Genomic DNA, 20,634 nt, shown 5'->3' on the forward strand with positions numbered 1-20,634 from the left:
GCCCCTCACATCTCATCTCGCTCCCATCTTCATTTGCCATGACTGTAGTTTTAGCTGTTTTAGATGTGTACCTTGCCCAGGCTCGATCAGCTGCTCTATGGGGGCAAGACGACACTTCTTCTTTGACCACAGTGGAGAACACATTTATAAAGAAAACATTCCATCTCCCCAACAGTACACCCACGGTTTCCCTATTGATGGGAACTGGCATAAGAGATTTGTGACCTCCAGTAAATCACTATATTTTTGGCTCCATCTAAAAAATGTAATAATTCAAGATTTTAAAGAAAATGTTCAATGATGTAGTTGATTCCACCAACAGTAATTTGTGGAGATTGTACAGACATTTGCATAATCAATTGGATAAAATTGGGATGTTGCACCTTCTGTCCGACAGTGCTTTAATAACGGATGAAACCGTGAGAAGAATCAGGTCTAAACTTGACAGCTCATACCAGGAGTCTTTGATTCTTGATTCTATTCACTTAGAATTTCCCAGGTTATTTACCATTCAGAGCGTTATTGCCCCTGAGACATTATCCACAATATGTTCCCAAGTTCAAAAAAGCCACTATACATACATTTTAGACTGAATGCTCTGCCCGCTGCTCAGTTAACTCACAAATCATCTAGCGACCATTCAAAATGTTGCCCATTTTGCATTAAAGAAAACAAATCTGATAAGCATTTTCTTTTGTTTTGCCCGGCTCATCCCTAATTGAGAAAGACATGTCTCCCCAGTCTTTTTCAAGTACCATACATGTGCTTCAACTGAGTATACCCTATGCAAAATGACCGATCATGAGGATCTAACATTTACAGTCTTTAGTTATTTGAATAAGGCATGGAGAAGTCAGGAAAAAAACAAAGAACTGAATCGACTACTGGAAATCACATTTGCACATTGATTTTAGTCTCTATGTATACTGGTGCTGATTATGGACATGTTTTAATAGTATCTAATGTATGTATTTATTCTTCTCTTTACTCTCTTTTTAACTGTATTGATGTGCCCGGTATTATGCTTTTATGGGCATTTGCCCAAAATAAAGTTGATTGATTGATAATTGGGAATTCTACAAAAAGGAAGTTCCAGAGAAACATTTTCAAAAGCAAATTTACTTTGCTACTGTTGGTACTTACTTTTGTACTCAAGTGTAGTGCTCAGGGTACTATGCTCAATATGCATGTGGAATGCAGAGATACATAAAAAGGTAAGGGGCTGAGACAGCCCTGTACATTTTATTTGGACTGCCAACATGTCACTTTTCAGCCATGCCAGAGCACTTTTACACAGAGGGGTTGCTGCACAGGTGTGAATTTTTGGTAAGAGATAGTAACTCTGTTATGGACGGTTTGCTGCGGTTCTGACTTTAACCGCCATTAGTTTAAAGAGTTTGCTGCTATCAGGATGTCATGTGCTGGTCAGACATAAGAGAAACAGAGTAGGGTGGCTTGGTACATTTTCATGTGGGCAGGTAAGGTAGTACACCCACCACTGCTCTTCTGTCACAATGTACTTTGAATATAAATCCAGGGATCACACTACTGCGTGCCATGACACTTGGGTTGGAGTTCTCCTTAAATAATTAACATGATCAGTTCTGTTGAATCTGCTAAAATAAGCGCACATGGTTTTCAAACTTCTTGGATACAATATGAGATAATTGATGAAAGTGCCCTCCAAGAGTTGTGTGTTAAGTATACAATTAGCTGTTAGAACTGAATACTTTGTTTTTGTATACCTATTAGTGTAAATGAAGGATCATATTGATTAAATGGTGATAAAAACAGGTGCATTTATTACAGCGATATTTTCCAAAATTGTATACACATTCAAAAATTATTGAACGCAAGCATAATGAGTGCTACATTTGTATCAAATTGCTTAAATGTATTTTAAGTTGCATTCCAAAATAACAAGTATACAAACGTTATGCATGAAACGTACCTTTGCCTTTTGTCTTTGAATGTTTTTCAGGTTCTGAACAACTTCTATCTATGCACAAAACAAAGAACGCTTTTGTCAACCGTAGGGTGAAAAATATGCAAATATATTATAAAACGGCCTCTCAAAAAGCCTACCATACTGCAGAGTAAACATAGCTCAACAAATATGCTCTGATATTGGTTACGAATCTGCAAGATACTTTAAGTTACATACATTTTCTTGCACTTGCTCAAAAACACAAACATTCAAAATACGAACCTGAACATGCAATTGAGTATTAAAGATAAAGTTTGGGTTTTGTTTAACTTTACAAGTTTAAATATCTTTTCATAGTATTTATTTCAAACAAACAAAATAACGAGACAATACATCTTTAATCTATAAATACCTTTAACACTGTTAGGGAGAATTCTCTGTTTAGGCTGAATTTCCCTACCTAGTGAGTCCCCCAGCAGCTTTGCTGGATTGCTGGGGTTTATTTTTTCTCCTGCCAAGAGTGAGACTCTTTTACCCTCACTCTTGGGCATGTTGAAGTGTGTTTTCTTGGTTAAACCTTGTGTTGAATGGGCTATGGGGTCTTTTACTCCATAGGGCCTCATATATTTTTGTGATGTGGGTTACACAGCACCCTCTGTGCCGTAACCCAGGGGTGTCCTAGGGACTCCCCAACATAGACTCCATACCCTGGGACTGACTACTGTCTCCCAGGGCATGTAAAGTCACCAAAGACTTTACTAGTCTTAAATCCTGAACAGAACCAGTACAAACCATCATATTGTGGACGTACTGGCTGGGGCAATTCGATTGCCCCAGGGTCTGTTAGTCGAGGGGGCACGTCTCCGTCCCCCCTGATCGAGTTTTGGCTGGTGGCAGTGGAAACTACGTTTTATATTCGACCGCGAATATTTTCCTATGGGATTTCCCATTGTTTTAGGCTAACACATTTAATTATTTATTTACGGTAGCCTTAAACATACCGCCGGTTTATATATTTATTATTATAACTCCGGTTGGGATTTTTTGCCAAAACTTGATGCTAAAATGGCGTTGGCATTCGCCTCTGTAACTCTGACCCAAAGTGGAGCCCTTTGTCCCACTTTTGGCGGGCTTCTCCACAGAAGCCCTCCAAAGTGGTGCCACTCTGTCTGGGGTACTTAGGACGGGTGGAGGGGGATTTAGGCACCCTGGACTGAGTTACCTAGGTAACTCAAGTCGCACTCCGTCCTGATTGGCCCAAGTGGTGAGCCGGCCGGCTCACCACTTAGCATGTTTGAGTGACAGCTAGCCTGGGTGAATGGGGGCTTGCTGCATAAAAGCAGGGCTTTGGGGACTGGAACTTCAGAAGTCGCCACAGGACCTAAGAATCCAACGAGGGACGAGCTGAGCTGATCTGCTACGACGACACCGCCGGTGGAGCCCTGCTGAACCACCTCACCACTTTTCCCGACGACCGAGGAGAACTCTTAACGGAGTGGCTCCTTCCCTTGACTGGTGGGGACAACCAGTTTTCACCTTCTTTCCGCTCTTCGAGGTATCTCGTGGCCGCCTTGCCAGTGCCAAGCACCCCGGCAACCGGAATACCCACCACTTTTACCCCAACCGCGAAAGTAGGTACAACCCTTTAATCGGAGGACTCCGCGGCTGGTTTCTTCCCGGGCAGTGCAACGACCTTCTTCTTCTGCTCTTCAGCGAGATCCTCTTCTCCCCTGACCGACGTCGAGCCTTGCTGCCACTGCCTGGAACAACTGCCCCCGCTGGAGGATCCTTTCCGTTAAGGTACCGTGTTCCGCCTGGCTTCCCTTGCCACCGACTGTACGGGGTAGTTTTAGCCCCCGGCTTTCGATCCTGGGATTGCCTGGGACACTTTGGCTAAACTTTCTAAGCCTCTCTAACTCTTTTCCGAACTCTTTTGCAAGACTCTGAATCCCTACCAACTGTGTGATCTTGGGCACGTTTTCGCTCTGTCTGCTCTAAGAGTGGGCCCTGCTTAGTGACTTTTGGTCACCTGTGACTTTGTGCTTCTTTGAGCTTACAAAAAGTGTTCTTAACCTTAGAGTGGTGTGTTTATCCTAATTCTGCTCCTTCTCCCTTCTTTTTTTACCTACTAGAGTGTCATCTAACGTTAAGCGCTCACCTCTGTTTGAATTATGTGGTGTTAACCTAGAGTTGTCTAGATAGGAATAAGGATTGGGACTGCTTTCCATATAACTGTGTTTAGAGTGTTTTACTATATTTTGCTAGAGTGTTTTCAACTTATGTGTTCTTGAAAATAAATAACTATATACTTTTGAAACCAAGCTCTGGTCAGTGTTTGCTTGTGCTATTGTGTCTGAGTACATATTGTGTATACTTTGCATACTGCCTAACTCTTCTTGAGGGAAGTCTGACTGCTCAGCCACAGCTACCAGGTAAATCTGGGTGGTGCAGACTGCTACCAAGTGGGTTTACTGCTATACCTGTAGTCTTAAATCTTTTGCAGTGTTCCCCAAGGGAACTGCACAGGTTTCTGCCTAACAAACACAAGATCAAACTAACAAATAAAATGGTGGGGGAAATCCCTTTGATCATCAGTGTCTTTATCCCTCAGTGATGCACAGGTCTCTCATGGGAGGGGGACATGGCTACATGGCTGCGGGATAGGACGCGTTTCCGGAGGGCTCCTGTTGATCCTTCGTTGATCCGGAGAAGAAATCGTGCTTTAAACCGCCGTGCACATCCAAATAACATCCATGGATGCATGAATATCACAGGCATAGAATACGCGAGAAGGAGGAGTGATCCGTAGCGTGAGGAGCAAGCAACTGAAGTTCCGAAGAGCCCGAACTGCGGTGTGTAACGAAATGGCAGATGCTGGGAACAAACGGCCGGCGCTGCAATGAGAGAAGCAGCGTGAAGTTGAACGAAAGGTGAACCTTGTGTGGCCATGCTGGATTGGAAGGGCTCGGATTACATGTGGCGGCGAGAACAGCCGTTGCTGCAAGGAAGTCCGCCGAAGAAAGACAGAGTGCCAGCTGGGGACCATGGAGTGCCGGTGCATGCAAAGTCAGGGCGGCCACAACCGTGGTAAGGAGGCCTGGATGTGATGCCATCAGCGCGGCATGAAGTGGCAGCAGTAAGGACCGAGCCCCCAGCCCCGCTGTAACATCTGAGCGGAGGGTGGAGCGATGGGCATGACACCGCTCCCTAGGACACGACCCGAGGGCACAGCTAAGGAACGGGACGGGACAGAGTTCACCTGAAGTAATCTCTCTGGCAGAGATGGGAAGAGACACGGCTTGCGGCACCCACCTTTGAGAGGATTGCAAACGACGCACAGTTGACACAGAGTATGTGGGATACAGTGGAGGGTGTGGAACGCCGGAGAGGGAGACGAGCTGGAGGAAACGAGCAGCAATTGACGCAGCACTGATACTGAGTAGCCGGAGAGGGAACGGAGCTGAGGGAAGCTGGGGAAACAGAAGCGTAACGTTCTGATGTAGCACGAGGGACATTGCAAAGCTCTGAACATCAATAGCGTGGACTGGACAACCAGAAACGGGGGGAAAAAAAGGGAAGCGGTTAGGAAAGATTTCATAGTTGTATGCAATTTACCCTCCATGTGTCAACCCCCAAACGTTTTGCTGCCGTTAAGACACCATTTACTGACTTTGCAAGAGAAGCACAGCCTTCAGCTGCACTCCTCTGGGCTTTCGCTCACTTTTTATGGGGAAACTGACATGCCCTTAAGACAGTCAGTACTGGGAGACTGTTTCCCTTAGTCCTTTTCTCATGTTGCAACTTTTGTGCAACATGTAACAAGTGTGCAATGTATCTTGCCTTTCAGCACATTTGGGTCTATAGTCATTTCCAAAGGCCCTAGATACTCTTGCTGGACTTTTTATGAACTGTGCAGTGCAGATGTGTCATGGACAGGACTGGTGGCATCTATCGTTTCGCATTATTTTGAACCCTTTCCTGCCATGTTAACCGCGTTTGGCACAAATAGGTGACCTGCCTCCAAAATGGCCATGCCACAAGGTTCTTAGTCCTGTCCTTTGGCCATCTTGCCCCTTCACCTTCCCCGGGCCAGTCCTTATTTGGTCATGCATTTTCTCACGAATCCCAATGCTTTCGCAGGCTTCTGCATGCCTTGTGTGTGCCTCCAGGATGTGGGCTGGGAGGTCTGTTCCCAATACACACCCTGGGTGCCAGAGAGTCTGGAGTGTCCTGAATGCCCGAGACCACATTTGTCTGATTGGTCCACGTATGGAGTGTGTGTTTGTGAACAGATCTCCTATTGGATCCTCTCCGTTTTGGCGCAAAGGGAACTTTGGATAAAAGGAGGCTGGAAACAACACTACCAGGTCGTTCTCCTGAGTTCTCACTGAACAAGGGATAGGATCCTAGTATCCTCAACTACGAAGCTGAGTCGAGAAACCGCTGGTGACCCGCTGGAAGGTTTGGCACCCTGAGCCCGCTGTCGTCCCGTTGGACCCCTCTGCATCTGGTCCTCCTAGAAGGTCTGCAAAGACGCTTCGACCCATTGGAATAGTGGGACCATCTATTCTCGGGACAATCACCAAAACCTGCAAGTAAGCTTTCTTGGAAGTGTCCCTGGGCCAACCAGTGGGCTGACCAGTTTACGCAGGACCTTTGCTCTGTCTCCACCGTCGTTTCGAGGAGGCCCTCGAAACTTGGTATACTGCTGGCTCTGTGTCCACGGCACCCTCACACCGAATATCGTACACTTGGCATTCCCAGGTCTGAAGTGAGACGAGTGCGCCCGGACTGGAGTAAACGCGGTTACCGTGTTGCCCTGCTGCGGCAACGTCCTTTGCAAGTCTGCTGCATTTGTGATCCTCTTGCCCCTGAAGCCTGCTGCAGTGAAACTGGGGCGATTCATCCACCCAGAGTGGAGAAATCGCCACTGTCCCAATTGGGAATCCTCGCTGGAACTCAGAAACTAAAAGGCGCCGAGACGTCCTTTCAGCCGCCATCGAACCTGCAACCGAATTGGACTAACCTGCCGAAGTTTGGGTCTCCTTGCCACAGGGACCGGTGAGTAATCTTTACCCCAACCGGTGGCCCCTAGGGCCAGAGCCCAACTTTATGCACAAGTGGCCCCTCGGGGCCCCTCTCCTGTCCACTGCTATTGCGAAATAGCGACTCCATCCTGAACTGCCTCTGCCTTCAAGTGGAAGTCCTTCTTGAACAGTGGGAACTTATTCTTCATCACCTTATCCACCTTCCCGAGCTTCTAGAGACCCCTGAAGAGACCCTGTTTTGCCCATTGGAACAACCGCGTGCATTGGCATACATGTACTATTGAGCACAAGGCTCTCCTGCCTCTTAGTTAGGTGAATAACTGATGTTGAATTGGGCCTAAAGATTAACCACACTGCCTGTTTCCTTCCCCTCTAGGTGGTTGACATTTTGTGCAGTCATCCCTTTAGACCTCCCTGGTCTTGTATATATATTGTATTGAGTGTGATGTATTTGTTTACTTAGTGTTACTGTGATTCTTTGCTATGGCCTGTGTTACAAAGGCCTTGTAATAAATGGGTCTATATTTTTAATGTAACACCTGTCTGAAGTAATTTGTAAGTGTCCTTGCTCTCTGTGCTCATTGAGGCCCTTCAGTCACCCTCACCCCTCCTGAGACTTAGTCTTGATCACCTGCCATAGCTAACCTGATTGGTGTGGCTTGTACAGAGGTTACCCTGTTCCAGGAAACTAGGTTGGCCTTCTGAACCTCTGCCCCTCCTGGACAGAGTTCAGAAATCCTTAACAGAAGCGAGACTGGAACCTTGCATAGAGCCCAAGGACTCATAGGGCAGTACACTGCATCAGGAGGTGGCCCAGCAAGGAGCACATAGAGGACTTTGCCTAAAGGAGCAGCTACTGAACAACCACAGTGCCCCGTATGAGTGCACATTGGAACAGAGAGCATCTCCCTCCCCCTCAGCCACCCCTGAAGACTGTACGTGGGGGGGGGGGGACCAAGGCCCCCACACAATCCAGCTCAGGCCTGGCGCAGTGGCTGGGCCCATACAAGGCATGCGGCCTGTGCGGGGGGCAGCCTGTTAGAGGTCACCTAAAGCTGCGGACAGTATTACGGACAGCGGACGGCTGGATGCCGCGTGCGGCCTGCACATAGAGGAGACGGGTTGCAGTGGCAGTGGACAGGATGTAAGGAGTTGGTGGGGGTGAGGAGGCCCTGATTACACATAGGAAGCGCCCGGAGAGAGCGTTCGCTTCCCCCCCACCATTCCCTGGGACTGCGCGGAGACCCATGCCCCCCGACCCCCTGCACATAGTCAATTAGAGGCCCGGCTGAGTGACTGGGCTTACGCACAAACAGTAAGGCCTCGGAGCACGGAGGCTGTAGCAGATAACTGGATGCAGACAGAGGCACCACTGCAAAAGGGGCGGAAAGGGTCGGGGCACTGAGGTGTGGCCCTTGGGACCGGCACCAGCTGTGGCCACTTGAAACAAGGGAGTGTGACCTCAGAGGAAGTGCAAGTGAGGGTGCACCTGTTTGGAACACCACAGGCCAGCGCACAGCCAAGGACTAGATAGAGAGCGGACTCAGATGATACAGCAGTAACGGAGGTGCGCAATACAATGTAAAAAGTGGTCAGGCCACCACACTGCCACACCACAGAGGGACAGAACCCAGAAGCAAAAAGTCAACTAAAGGTGGCAAACCGAAGAACAAGCAAACCACGCACGAAACATTTGCATCCAGCCAAACACCCCGGCGATACAAAGAGGACAAAATGAAGGAGCAATTGCCGACCCCCGAGGACTCAAAGCCAGGTTATCGGCAGATTCTGGAAGCGATTGGGGTGCTGAAAACAACTTTGGAGGGCAAGATAGACGCAGTGGCAATCTATGTGGCACTGCTGCACCAGGATGTCCGCACAATTGCGGAGCGCACAAACAAGCTGGAGGAACAGGTGAAGGAAAACACTGAAATCAGAGTGCAGACGAGGAAAGATGTGGATGTCATGCAGAAAGTGAAGCTCCTGGAAGACATAGCTGAGGAGGCGGAAGGGCGAACTCGCAGTAACAACATACGTATTGGCCTGCCAGCAGGTATTGAGGGAGCAGACCCCACTTATTACGTGGAAAACCTACTGCTACAGGAAATTGGAGTGTGAGTACTCGGTCAAGGGTTTACAACGGAAAGAGCGCATCACTCGCTTATCAGAAGACTGCCCCCGGGCACTCCGCCCAGGCCAGTGATATCCAAAGTGCTCAATTATAGAGACCAAGAAAAGATACTGGCCTTCTCCAGGGCTGGGGGCACGATACAAAGAGACTCTGCTAAAGTAGCTGTGTACTGCAACAATAAATTCCAAGTTCAGAAGCGGAGAGCACATTTCATCACCACGAAGGCCAGACTACGTAAAGCAGGACTTCGGTATATGCTTATATACCCAGCAAGACTGAAAGTGATTCATAATGCAAATCCCTCTTCTTCGAATCGCCTGAGGAAACACTTGAATGGTTGGATACAATACAGATGCCCAACGAACCAGAGACAAGTCAAGGATCCGGACGAGATGAATAGCAAGAGTGCGGGTTGACGTAGCAATACAAGACACTAAGTATTTAAGCAAGAGGTGGAGCTTCACGATGCTGCATAAAGGGACAATTGAATGTAATGGCTAGAAATGATGAGACAAAATTGCAGGAGCAAAGCGGGTATCGTGGACTACTGGTAGAGGGAACGCGAAAACAGATCCTATACCCCCTCTTAGTTGAGGGCCGTGTTTAGGGCCCGCCCGTAGGGCACCAGGAATACAGTCTTACGACCAGGTGGAATGGAGCGGAAACAGGGTTATCTCAGCATGCAAGGCATTGCAGGAAGAGTTATGTTTGAAGTGGGGTATGTGTGTAAGGGCAGGGAGAGGGGTAGGGCAAGAGTGGGGAGCCTGTCACAGTTAATAGTGGACTGCATCGAACTCCTACTTAGGCTGGTGGCATCACTGACTACTCCACAAGTGCTATGATGACTAACACAGTCAGAATATTGACTTTGAATGTGAGGGGACTGAATAACTATGTGAAACGTAAGAGAGTGAGCACGTACATCCGGAAAACCAAGGTTGGTATAGCGCTATTACAGGAAACACACTTAGATTGGCAGGAGCAAAGGGCGTGGGGGTGTGTGATGGTGAGCTCTACATATTCAACATATGCGAGGGGGGTACTAATCTGGATAGCCCCCAACATACCACTCAAGGTATTGGCAGTGAAAACTGACAAGGGTAGGATGGCCATAGTTCATGGGCTATTAGAAAAAGGCAAGGTTTGTCTGGTGAACACCTACGCCCCTAATCACGACGCCACAGTGTTGTTCGGATCACTGTATGCAAGACTGGGTCCATATAGAGGCAGTACCTTTATATGGGGAGGGGACTTCAATTGCACAATGGACCCGGCCTTGGATGGGTCGGACAATAAGCATAGGTGGCCATCCCCCCCGGTGTTGAATTCATTATTGGACCACTTTAAATTGCGTGACCTGTGGAGGGCCGAGCAGGGAGAAAAGAGGGGATATTCCCACTACTCAGCACCACATAGAGTGTACACCAGAATAGATATGTTTACGGAAGGGGAAAGCGTATTTGAATTTTCTGACTCCGAGTACCTAGAAAGAATACTGTCGGATCATTCACCACCGGTGGCGAGTTGGAGAGTCTTCCCAAGACCACCAATTCCCACCTGGAAACTGAGTAGTGAAGCGCTACAGGACACTGCATTTGCTGAGCATGTCAGGAAAAGCACTGTTGAATACATCAAAGTAAATGAGGGGACCGTACGAAAAGTGGGCACAGTCTGGGAAGCATAAAAAAGTGGTTATTAGGGGAGTGATGATCGCAGAATCAGGGGGGTACAGAAGGTCCTGATGAGGGAATTGAAGACGACGTAGAGGGAATTGAAGAGGTTGGAGGGGGAGGCCTTGACAAGTAAGGAACATCTGGAGGAGATGATTGCGCTAAAGCAAACAGGCCTAGCACAATGGGACAGACTTGGGAAGTTTAATTATGCAAAGCATCAGGAGAAGAGCCATGCGCTGGGGGATAAGGCGGGGAGGACGCTAGCATGGCTGTGTAAACGTGAGAACGTCAGGGCTCCCATTTGCTCAATCAGGAACGTAGAGATGGAGGAAGTGCGTACGCAAGAGGAGATAAATGAGGTGTTCTCTGAATATTACAAGGCACTATATGCGGCCCCACCTAGGCGGCACTGAGGGGGACATGCAAGATGTTCTCACCCAGATAAAGTTACCCAAACTAGATGGTCCCCAAGCAGAGTCTCTGGAGGCACCCATAACACCAGAAGAGGTGGTGGTTACCGTTAGATCCCTACCGACGGGGAAAGCACCGAGGACGGACGGACTCCCAGGTGAGTTTTATAAGGCATATGTTGATATACTAGCGCCACTGTTGGCCAAGGCATACAACAAATCGTTTGCAGACAGCATCCTGCCCGCAAGCATGAGAGAGGCCCTGATAGTGCCACTGCTCAAACCAGACAAAGTAAGTACGGACTGCGGATCCTATAGGCCTCTGTCCCTACTAAATTAGGATGGCAAGATCCTCACAACTATCTTGCCAAGTAGACTCCGGAGGGTAATATATACGCTGATCCACCCTGACCAGACATGGTACGTGCCAGGTAGAAGCATCTCAGAGAACTTGAAACGGCTACACCGCGTGATTCACAGCACGGCAGATGAGTCCTCACAGGGCGCAGTTGCCTCTCTAGACGCTACAAAAGTGTTCAATTCAGTGCACTGGGACTGGTTGTATGCCACGATGACGAAGATGGGGATTGGCCCGTTGTTCATGAGATGGGTGCGCTTGATATACACAGAACCAGTGGCCAGAGTCAAGATAGGAAGTATGTACTCAGTGGCATGGAGGCTATACAGAGGCACTAGACAGGGGTGCCCACTGTCTCTGATGCTATACATTTTAGCAGCAGAGCCCATGGCAGTGTACCTGAGGCAGGAATACAGGGATGTGGACATAGAAATTATGGAATAGGGCACGTAATATCAATGTTCGCAGACAATATGCTGCTATATGTGAGAGATCCCAAGGTGAACTTGCCATACATATTGGAGGTGCTGCACAATTCCAGCAAGTTCACAGGCATTCGAATAAACAAGAAGAAATCATGTTTGTTCCCGCTGGCGGCCACCGCGAGGAGAGAGGAAGGTAACCTGCCAGACCTCCCCCTGCCCTGGAGCAAGACCTCCTTCAGATACCTGGGTATTAACATACATCGGGACCCTTCCCGAGAGCATGAATTTAACACAGTGCGTGCCAAGGCTGGATTAGTTGCATCTATAGGGTTCTGGGGTAAACTGCCACTGTCAGTGACGGGGAAGGCGGCACTGCTGAAAATGGTGGCACTGCCACGACTTATGCACTGCTTCGGAAATGTCCCATAGAACATTCTGGGGCGTTTCTCTCAGGAACTGGAGAAGTTGTGTAGTGGTTTCCTGTGGCAGGACAGGCGGAACAGGTTAGCCCTGAATACACTACCAAGGCCATATGACCAGGGTGGGCTAAGGGTACCGAACTTCGAGCTGTATTTCTTAGCGTGCCAACTACAGCACGTGGTGAAATGGATGGCTGATGAACCCACGATAGAGACGGGATTACTGCAGCCCACATTGCGGCAACGACACCTGAGGGACCTGCTCTGGGCTCCTGCTAAGGAGCAGGGTGAGAGCCACTACCTGGTAAAACTGGGCATCCAACTCTGGCTCAGGGCCTGTAGGTTCATGGGGATAGCGGACCTGCTCTCTCCGCAGGCACCAATAGTGGCGGTGCTGGGGGGTAGGGAGGGCGATAGGATCATGATAAAATTACGGTGGGAAACATGCAGAGTGGCCACAGTGGGGGATCTGAGGAATGAGGGAAGGTGGAAAACATTTCGCGAATTACGAGAGGATGCTGGGTTACATGCGGGACAATTCTTTATGTATAACAGTTCTGGGGGTGCTACGCAGAAGGTGGCCAAATGTCACAGAGGGGGATATTGAAAATGTGGTCATTGAGCTGTTGCCATAGTGGCGGAAGGTGTCCAGAATCTATGAGATCTTGTTAAGCTGCACCTCAAGGGCTCAACTGAATTGTAAGAGTAAATGGGAGTGGGAACTGGGGGAAAACGTTCGAGGAGAAAGAGTGGGGAGAAATAAAGCAATATCACAAGCAGGTATCCCGAAACGCTATATTACAGTTAATAAAAATGTTTATAGTGCAAATGGCATACCTCACACCTGCTGTTTTCTCCACATTTAAAGGGAATTGGAAGCTAGTGTGCCCCAAATGCGGGGAGGGGGGCGGGCTCACGCACATGTTCTGGGGCTGTCCGGTTGTACAAGGATTTTGGGAGAAGATAGCGGTTAAGGTGGCCCAAGGAGGCATTGAACTAGATGTTAAGACACCGGAAGCTTGCATGTTGGGTCGATATAAGAAAAACATGAAAGATAAGCCACTGAATAAACTCAAAGACCTGATATATATACTGACTAAGCGTAGCATAGCCATGGGGTGGAAAGATACGAGGGAACTGAGTGTGGACAGATGGTGGAAAGAATTGGAAATGTGGTGCACAGCAGACAGTGGGGTGTGGGAGAGGGCACTAAAGACACATAATACATAGACTGGAATAGACATACAAAGATGGATAGCGCTTACAGTAACACTGTTTGCAAATGTGGGAGAGAAAGAGTGCATATAACATACTAACCAACATGAAGGCTGTGTGGGGAGTGTTATGTAGTAGTAATAGTTTAGGGGTCTGCGTGGTTATGACATACAAAACGTAATAAAAGAAAATTAAAATAAAAGTCTCATGGGAACCCCATTCCACACCCTCAACATATTTGTATTTATTTGAAGAAATTGGATGCCAATTTCGACCAGAAATGATTTGCAATAACAATACAATAACACATGTATTGATGGTGGAGGCATTCCAATAGCACAATCTGAGAACAAGTGATGAGCCAGTTTATGAGGGTGTGAACAAAGTAGGACAGAGCAGGAACAAGTTCATAAAAAATATAAGAAATGGGGAACTTATAAGGTAACAATAACCTTTGAGGCAAGTGCCTTAAATTACAGAGTGTGGTACATATATCTACATTTGATTATTACATCATAACACAGCATGGGAGGTTCATGTAGGAAGGATGGGGAAGACAGTAGGGGGAGCTCCCTCTTTAGCAAGTGATACAATGTCACCTTACACAATAGAAATGATGTAGTGAGTGGAAGTAAAAGAACACTGTAAACTCCCAGGTGTGCTCCCATAAATCCATCAATCGGCTCCCACTCTGTACCTTCAGCAATCAAAAAAGAGAGCAAGTATTAATCCATGCTTATTTCAGAATGAAACCCCCTACATCACCGCCCCTGCCCTTTGCTCTTTTCCCCATAAATATACCAAAAAGGTTGTTTAACCTTTAAGTGAAAGATTAGTATTTAGAGAAAGTGATATGTAAAAAAAAGGTTGTAGCTTTATGTTCATTGTAAAAGACTTTCACAAAATATCAACGATCAAATGGACTGTGAAAAAAGATACTGCCACCTACTGTATAGACAAACAAACACAAGGGTCATATAAAAAGTGCCAAATAGTCTCTCTGGTGGCCATTTCCTTGGCCAAAAGGAGAATAGAAATACAGGCTCTTTGGAGCCATTTAGGGTAGAGACGATATTGTAGTTGGAGGCCAAATTTTCTTTCAAAGATGAGGCAGAAGGCTTTAGGCTGCAGTATACCTTCAAAGCAGCATTGTAAACCTCATGTTACACATAGAGACAGCACACCTGAGGAAGCGTGGCTAGGAGCCCCATCTTGCCGGATGGCTTCCCAAGAGCTTCAGACATTGTGAGGGGAAAAAGACGATGAGGCTCCTCTCTCCGACCACCTGACCGGCAACAGTTGTCAAACATGGACGGCTGAAGCTGTGGTGACTTCCCAGAGTGTTCTCGCCACTATGTCCCGGCAAAGCAGGCTTCCATGCCGAGACAAACTCTATGTGAAATGTGGTGGCCACGTTGACACGAGGGGTGCCTGGAGGACCTGTCCAACTTGATCCAGCCATCCCTGAACTGGTGGAGAAAAGTGCCTGGTGACTTTGCCAGACACATGTGCCTGGTCCGTGGCGCGCCGCAAGCGGCTCTTCTCCATGGGATCCCCCTGTCACGTCTTTCAGCGGTACCTTTTTTTGGGCATCCCGTGCAGTGCCGCTGATCCATAATTGACAGCCCGGTGAGAGGTTTACATGAGTGCAGTATGATGGATGAGTGGGGGTGCTCTGCCCAGAAATCTAGCTGACATCTTGCGGCCCGGACCCTCACGCCCTACTAATCATACTTCCCCCACTTGGAGGGAGGCCTTTGTGTTGATAATCTTCTTGGCAGCCTGCCTGCCTGGGCACCGCATGCAGGCCTCTCTAATGGCACATACAACCCAACAGAGGCGTTATTCAAGTTATATGGGGCGATAACTTCCGGAGTATAACTCTCAGTGCCCATCTACCTAAGCCCTGCATCATATTCATTGTATGCATCATGGAGTACGTGGGTTATGTGGAAAGGCCACTTAACCCTGCGTGAACAGTGGACTCTGCTTGCAGCAACCTTTTCTGATGCGCTCTTGGTGGTGTAGCCCGATCCCGGTCGCTATATACCAACCTCTGAGGAGAGAAGGGTGTTAGCACCATGGCGAAGACACCAAAATCGGTCAAACAGGGTGATATCTCTGCAATGTTACACCTGGTGGACAAATCTAAACGGCAGTGTTTGCAGCCAAGTGCAAGCTTCTGACTAATGCCAGGTCCTGGCATCCCAGGTATTCACCAAGTCGGATCTACAGGATACGCTTGATGAAATAAAATATAAAAAGAGATTCAGAACAGCACAGCGGAACTCTCGCGAAAATTCTCTGTGCTAGATAAGAGTTTGAGGCCAAAACCAGTCAATGAAGTGGAGAATACGGGCAGGGCTATGAGATGGGTGAATGGGCACATCACATATAGTTCCTGGGGAACTACTGAGAGGCCTTGGAAGACAATCAAGATGACTCAATCACTTACCCAGAAATAATGACCTGTATTTGGGGGATTCCTCTCTTGGTTCGAGACAATGACCTGTCTGGATTTGTCGCAACCCTCATTCACTCCATACTCGCTCTGCCTGTAGACTCCACAATCGAGCTGGATCGGACTCAGCACACAAGGCTCAGAACCCCCACAAAACAGGACAGACTCCCGGATGTGCAGACACATGTAGATTTCTTCACACTAAAAGCATAACGAATGCTGCATGCAATGAACCGGCAATCGCATTCAGAAACGTCACGCTATCTCTATTCTAAGATCTGGCAGCCACAACTTTAGCCAAAAGGAGAACGCTGCGCCCGCTGACAGAGTGGCTGAGAAACACAGAGGTAGCACACAGGTGGGGGTTTCCAACTGCACTCATCTTTTTGTATCAGGGGAAACAGTGGTACATCAAATCCATGAAGGAGCATGAGCACCTGCTGAGATCTGATGAGGGGGAGGCCAGTGCAGGAGATGAGAGGAGCGGCCTGCCCCCATTGTCCTGCGGCGTCAGAGAAATGGTCAAGAGTGGGGAAATCCAGAAAGCCCAGGGGTCCTCAGCGTGAGAAGCAGGGGAATGACTGTATCAGGAGCAGTGACAGTTCACTGCTGACTCTCACTAACTGCCTTGGCGTGTCGCCTTTCTGGTGGCAATACGCCGTTCAGATGGAATGTTGCGTGGATTTTCTGGTGGGGTGGGGAGAGTTACTAATATTGAGGGGTACCCAATGTTAAGGTCGGCCTTTCAACACGCATGGAAAGGGGCACTGTGTTCACTGGATCTCCGGGGGTCTGGAGACTCTCCAGCAGCTCTATAACGAGGGGAACCGGTTAACCTTTAGTGAATGTAAGGCAGCTTTTCACTAGGAGTAGTCAGGGCATCTCATACCTTGCTAAAGTTAGGGCTACCAGATCGATGAATGTATTGGAACTCGCATTTCAGTCTCCACCCACCAGATCCAAAATCTCGACCGTGTATTCATTATTGGACAGGGCAGCTTCCACGGTTCACCTTCGCTACATGTCCAAGTAGGAGCAAGACTTGGGTGTACAAATCGATTATGAGGCTTGGCTTCGAATATGGGCTCGAATGTATACATATTCCAAGTCTGCCACGGATGCCCCAAAGATTACATAAAATGAATTGGGACTATTCTGCCAGTTGTTGGTGGGGCTGCTCCGAGGAGGGTTCCCGGTTACATATGTTATGGACGTGTGGCAAGGTAAACCATTTCTGGAAAGAGGTGCTATCCCAAATTAAAGAAATCATCAGTCTGCAGATCCCATTGGCTCCCATGATTGTGCTCTTGGGTGATACAGGGGAGGGCATACTACCCATGTCGGCTCCTTTGGCCACCTGGTGGCGGCAGCTAAAATAATGATTGCCCGCAAGTGGAAGAATCCTGAAGGCCCTGTAGCCCCAAATGTGGCATTTCAAAATTTCGGATATGTTGATTGCTGAAAAGATCACTGCTATTAGTGAAGATAGCTCTGGAACATTTGTATCGACATGGTTGTCATTTATTGAACATGCAGTGCAGAACAGTTCCCAGCGATGGCTGCGAAACCACCTATGTTGAGACCTTTTGCTCTGTTGTGAACAAATCTGTTTGATATAAGGAATTTACATTGTATGTTTTCCATGAGTTGAAATGTGATCTATTGTCTTGTATAAGGGACACCCTGAACTGTTTACTGGGGTTGTGAATCGTGACAGGAGGCAATGTCATACATCAAATGTCTGCAACTCATACCTTTGGATAGTGTCTTAAGCTCTGCATGTTTGCTGCTGTACTCACAGTCTGTTAAATAAAAGTTGTTGGGGGGAAAATAAAAGGCAACACACCTAACAGTCACCTCTTTCAGCATAGCTCAACACCAACTGTCTTACACAGAGCATTCATTCAAAGCCACTAATCTAACAGTATGAGTAAGCATTTACTCTACCCACAGCAACACCTCATCTCTCAATCGATAGTGACCACTAGGACAGGCAAGCAAAACACAACTTCCGCTCTAACAAGCAAACACACAAAGCATCAATCCACCCACACTCACTCAGACACGCTACAGGAAGGAGGAAACCTTAAAGGACAGGCTCCATGAATGCCCGTAAGATGCAGGGTATATGCAATCTACAGACCCCCCCCCATGCCTTGTGACCAGCCAAACTTGGATGCAAATGGAATCCCACAACGATGATATAACCCAACACTAAAGTGCTTGTAAAGGCGGGATGAGCACATGCCCATGCCAGAAACATGCCAAAACTTGTCTTTGCAAGGGACTTGAACCTCAAAATAGTGACACTCAGATATATAGCCCCTACAATGCCAAGACAGACGACTGTGCGCACATTAGTCTGAGCCTGCCATACTTACAACAGGCCTATCAGATCTACACCTCAATAGTCCCACATTACTGGGTCTACCCCTAAACAGCAAACACACCACTGTGGATAGGACAAGCAACAGCACCTGACAGATGTTCCAACAACCTCAGGCATAACCAGCACACAGAGAAGGACCAATCAATGCCCACAAGAACAGGGAACACCATTACTCACGTTCAAAGTCCAAGCCGGACACAAGGGGACAAGGCCTGCCACACCTGCAATCTGCAACCCCGACATACAGGGACAAACCACAACAACTAAAAAAAAAACCTGCTCTGGAGAGGTTACATTAAAAACATACAAAATTCCAAATAGATTACATGTATTAAACAACCAAACCCATCCAACGGATCCCAGCAACAGACCAATATAAATCCACCAAGTCCCTCACATATTCTAATCTCATGCCCTAAATACCACAAAGGTGCACCATGACACCCACCAGACTTGGTTAGCACCCAGGTCTACAGCAGTGCCCAAACTATTTTCATAAGATTCCTACAAAGAGATCCCATTAATTAATGGGGATCATTTGAAAATGGCACGGCGAAAACTAGGAAAATATATGTCCACTAAATCCTGGAACAATAACACATTAAGTCACTCAGGCAATATAAAACTTACAGACAAAATAAGCCCAGCAAACATTTTCTTTCAACAAGTGAAGAAAAATATGTATAACACAAATAACACTGCTTCATAACATTCACTGTAATTCATTGTAACATTCAAAGTGCTTTTAGCATTCCTCAATCTCGACATGCATTTGGTAAGCGCCAGGCTTGCTCCGTTCATGCCATTAGAAGACAATGGTACTTGCTGTCTAAAGATCTTGGAGGCATCGCAAATTTGCTGGTCTTAAAAAAAAAATTAAAAATAAAAACTCACCTGTTCTGATCTTGTGAATTATATTTTTGCCTCGGATAAGTGCTCAGATGCCTATGGGTAGAAAATGCACCAACCAATGAAATGAAATGAAACTAAGGAAAGTAGCCTGTAAATCCAGACGCCTACACATTGCCCCCTATTCTAGCTAATTCAGTTTACATAACACTGGGTAAATTAGAGAAGATGCAGCAAAACAGTAGTACAATGCACTACCAGAGTACCAATGCTATGTGAAGAGCTATGATGATAAGTACAGGCACATACAATACACATCTAACATCTTACTCTGATCTCTTGACCAATAACACAGCAATACACTAACTACATATGAGTGCATGGTTGTCCATGATTAAATCGAACACGAAAAGTCAGAGGAAGAAAAAAAGAAAGTTATTTTACAGAAAATAACTTTTGGCTCGGTCTGCCCTGGAAATTTCTTGCAACCCGCTCCCACCTACCCCCTTACCTTCCGGGGGCCCACAGAAGTGGGCCACCGCCATCCCTCTGCGATGCTGGTTCCCTTCATGCACTTGGATGGGTACCGGCACTGCAGGGTGCTTTCCTTTTTTTCTTTTGTTTAACTTTGCCTGTCCCCAGCTTTCCTTTTCAAGGAAGTGGGCGGCAACCCCCGAAGTCTCGTAATGTTGATCAAGGGGAGCAGTGGACACCCCCGATCACCTTGATCGACATTTTTTTTCACTGCCGTACCCAGCATTTCCTTCTAATTTATTTTCGACGTTTTATACGGACTCCTAAGTGCATTCTGCCCTAAGCCCATACCCCTGAACAGGACGGCACAACACACAAATCCGCAATAAACAGCGGTCTCGTGCCATTCCAAGCACTAACACCACTAACGAGCGTTTCAGAACATCTTGCAGTAAAGCGTGAACATTTATTTTGAGGCTGTGACACAATCACTACTATGTAAATGAGTGACACCACCCTCCAACCCCCGACACTGCCATTTGTATATTTAAAAAAAGTCTACGTTCACCCTTTCATATTCAAACTTTGCCTCTGTACTTTGGGAGTCATTACTGCCAGAGGGGTTTTCCTCCAAATTTCATTCCAAAATAGCAGATGCCACCTAGTTTTCTTTGGGCCCCACCAATGCTCCTGGCATGGAACTATTTTACTGTCGAGAAATAACCAGCATATGAAGTTTTGCAGTCAAACAGTTGCACACATTATTTCCCTGGTACTGTGAGGAACGTATCTTGTGTGAACGTATCTGGGGAGCACACACACCTTAGCTGTTGGCCGAGGGATGCACATGCTCTA

At 47.3% G+C, this 20,634-nt stretch overlaps 1 protein-coding gene across 3 annotated transcripts in view; it reads right to left on the bottom strand.

The window, feature by feature from the left end:
- CENPU (centromere protein U) overlaps positions 1-20,634 on the bottom strand; it is a 797,426-nt gene that overhangs the window by 231,236 nt on the left and 545,556 nt on the right. For all 3 annotated transcript variants that reach the window (XM_069631498.1, XM_069631499.1, XM_069631497.1), the window contains one exon: positions 1,952-1,999. In XM_069631498.1, the coding sequence (XP_069487599.1) occupies positions 1,952-1,999 (48 nt within the window). The remainder of the gene's footprint in view (positions 1-1,951; positions 2,000-20,634) is intronic.

This window comes from Ambystoma mexicanum, chromosome 6q, assembly GCF_040938575.1.
Source record: "Ambystoma mexicanum isolate Mex_15411 chromosome 6q, UKY_AmexF1_1, whole genome shotgun sequence".
Taxonomy (NCBI): domain Eukaryota; kingdom Metazoa; phylum Chordata; class Amphibia; order Caudata; family Ambystomatidae; genus Ambystoma; species Ambystoma mexicanum.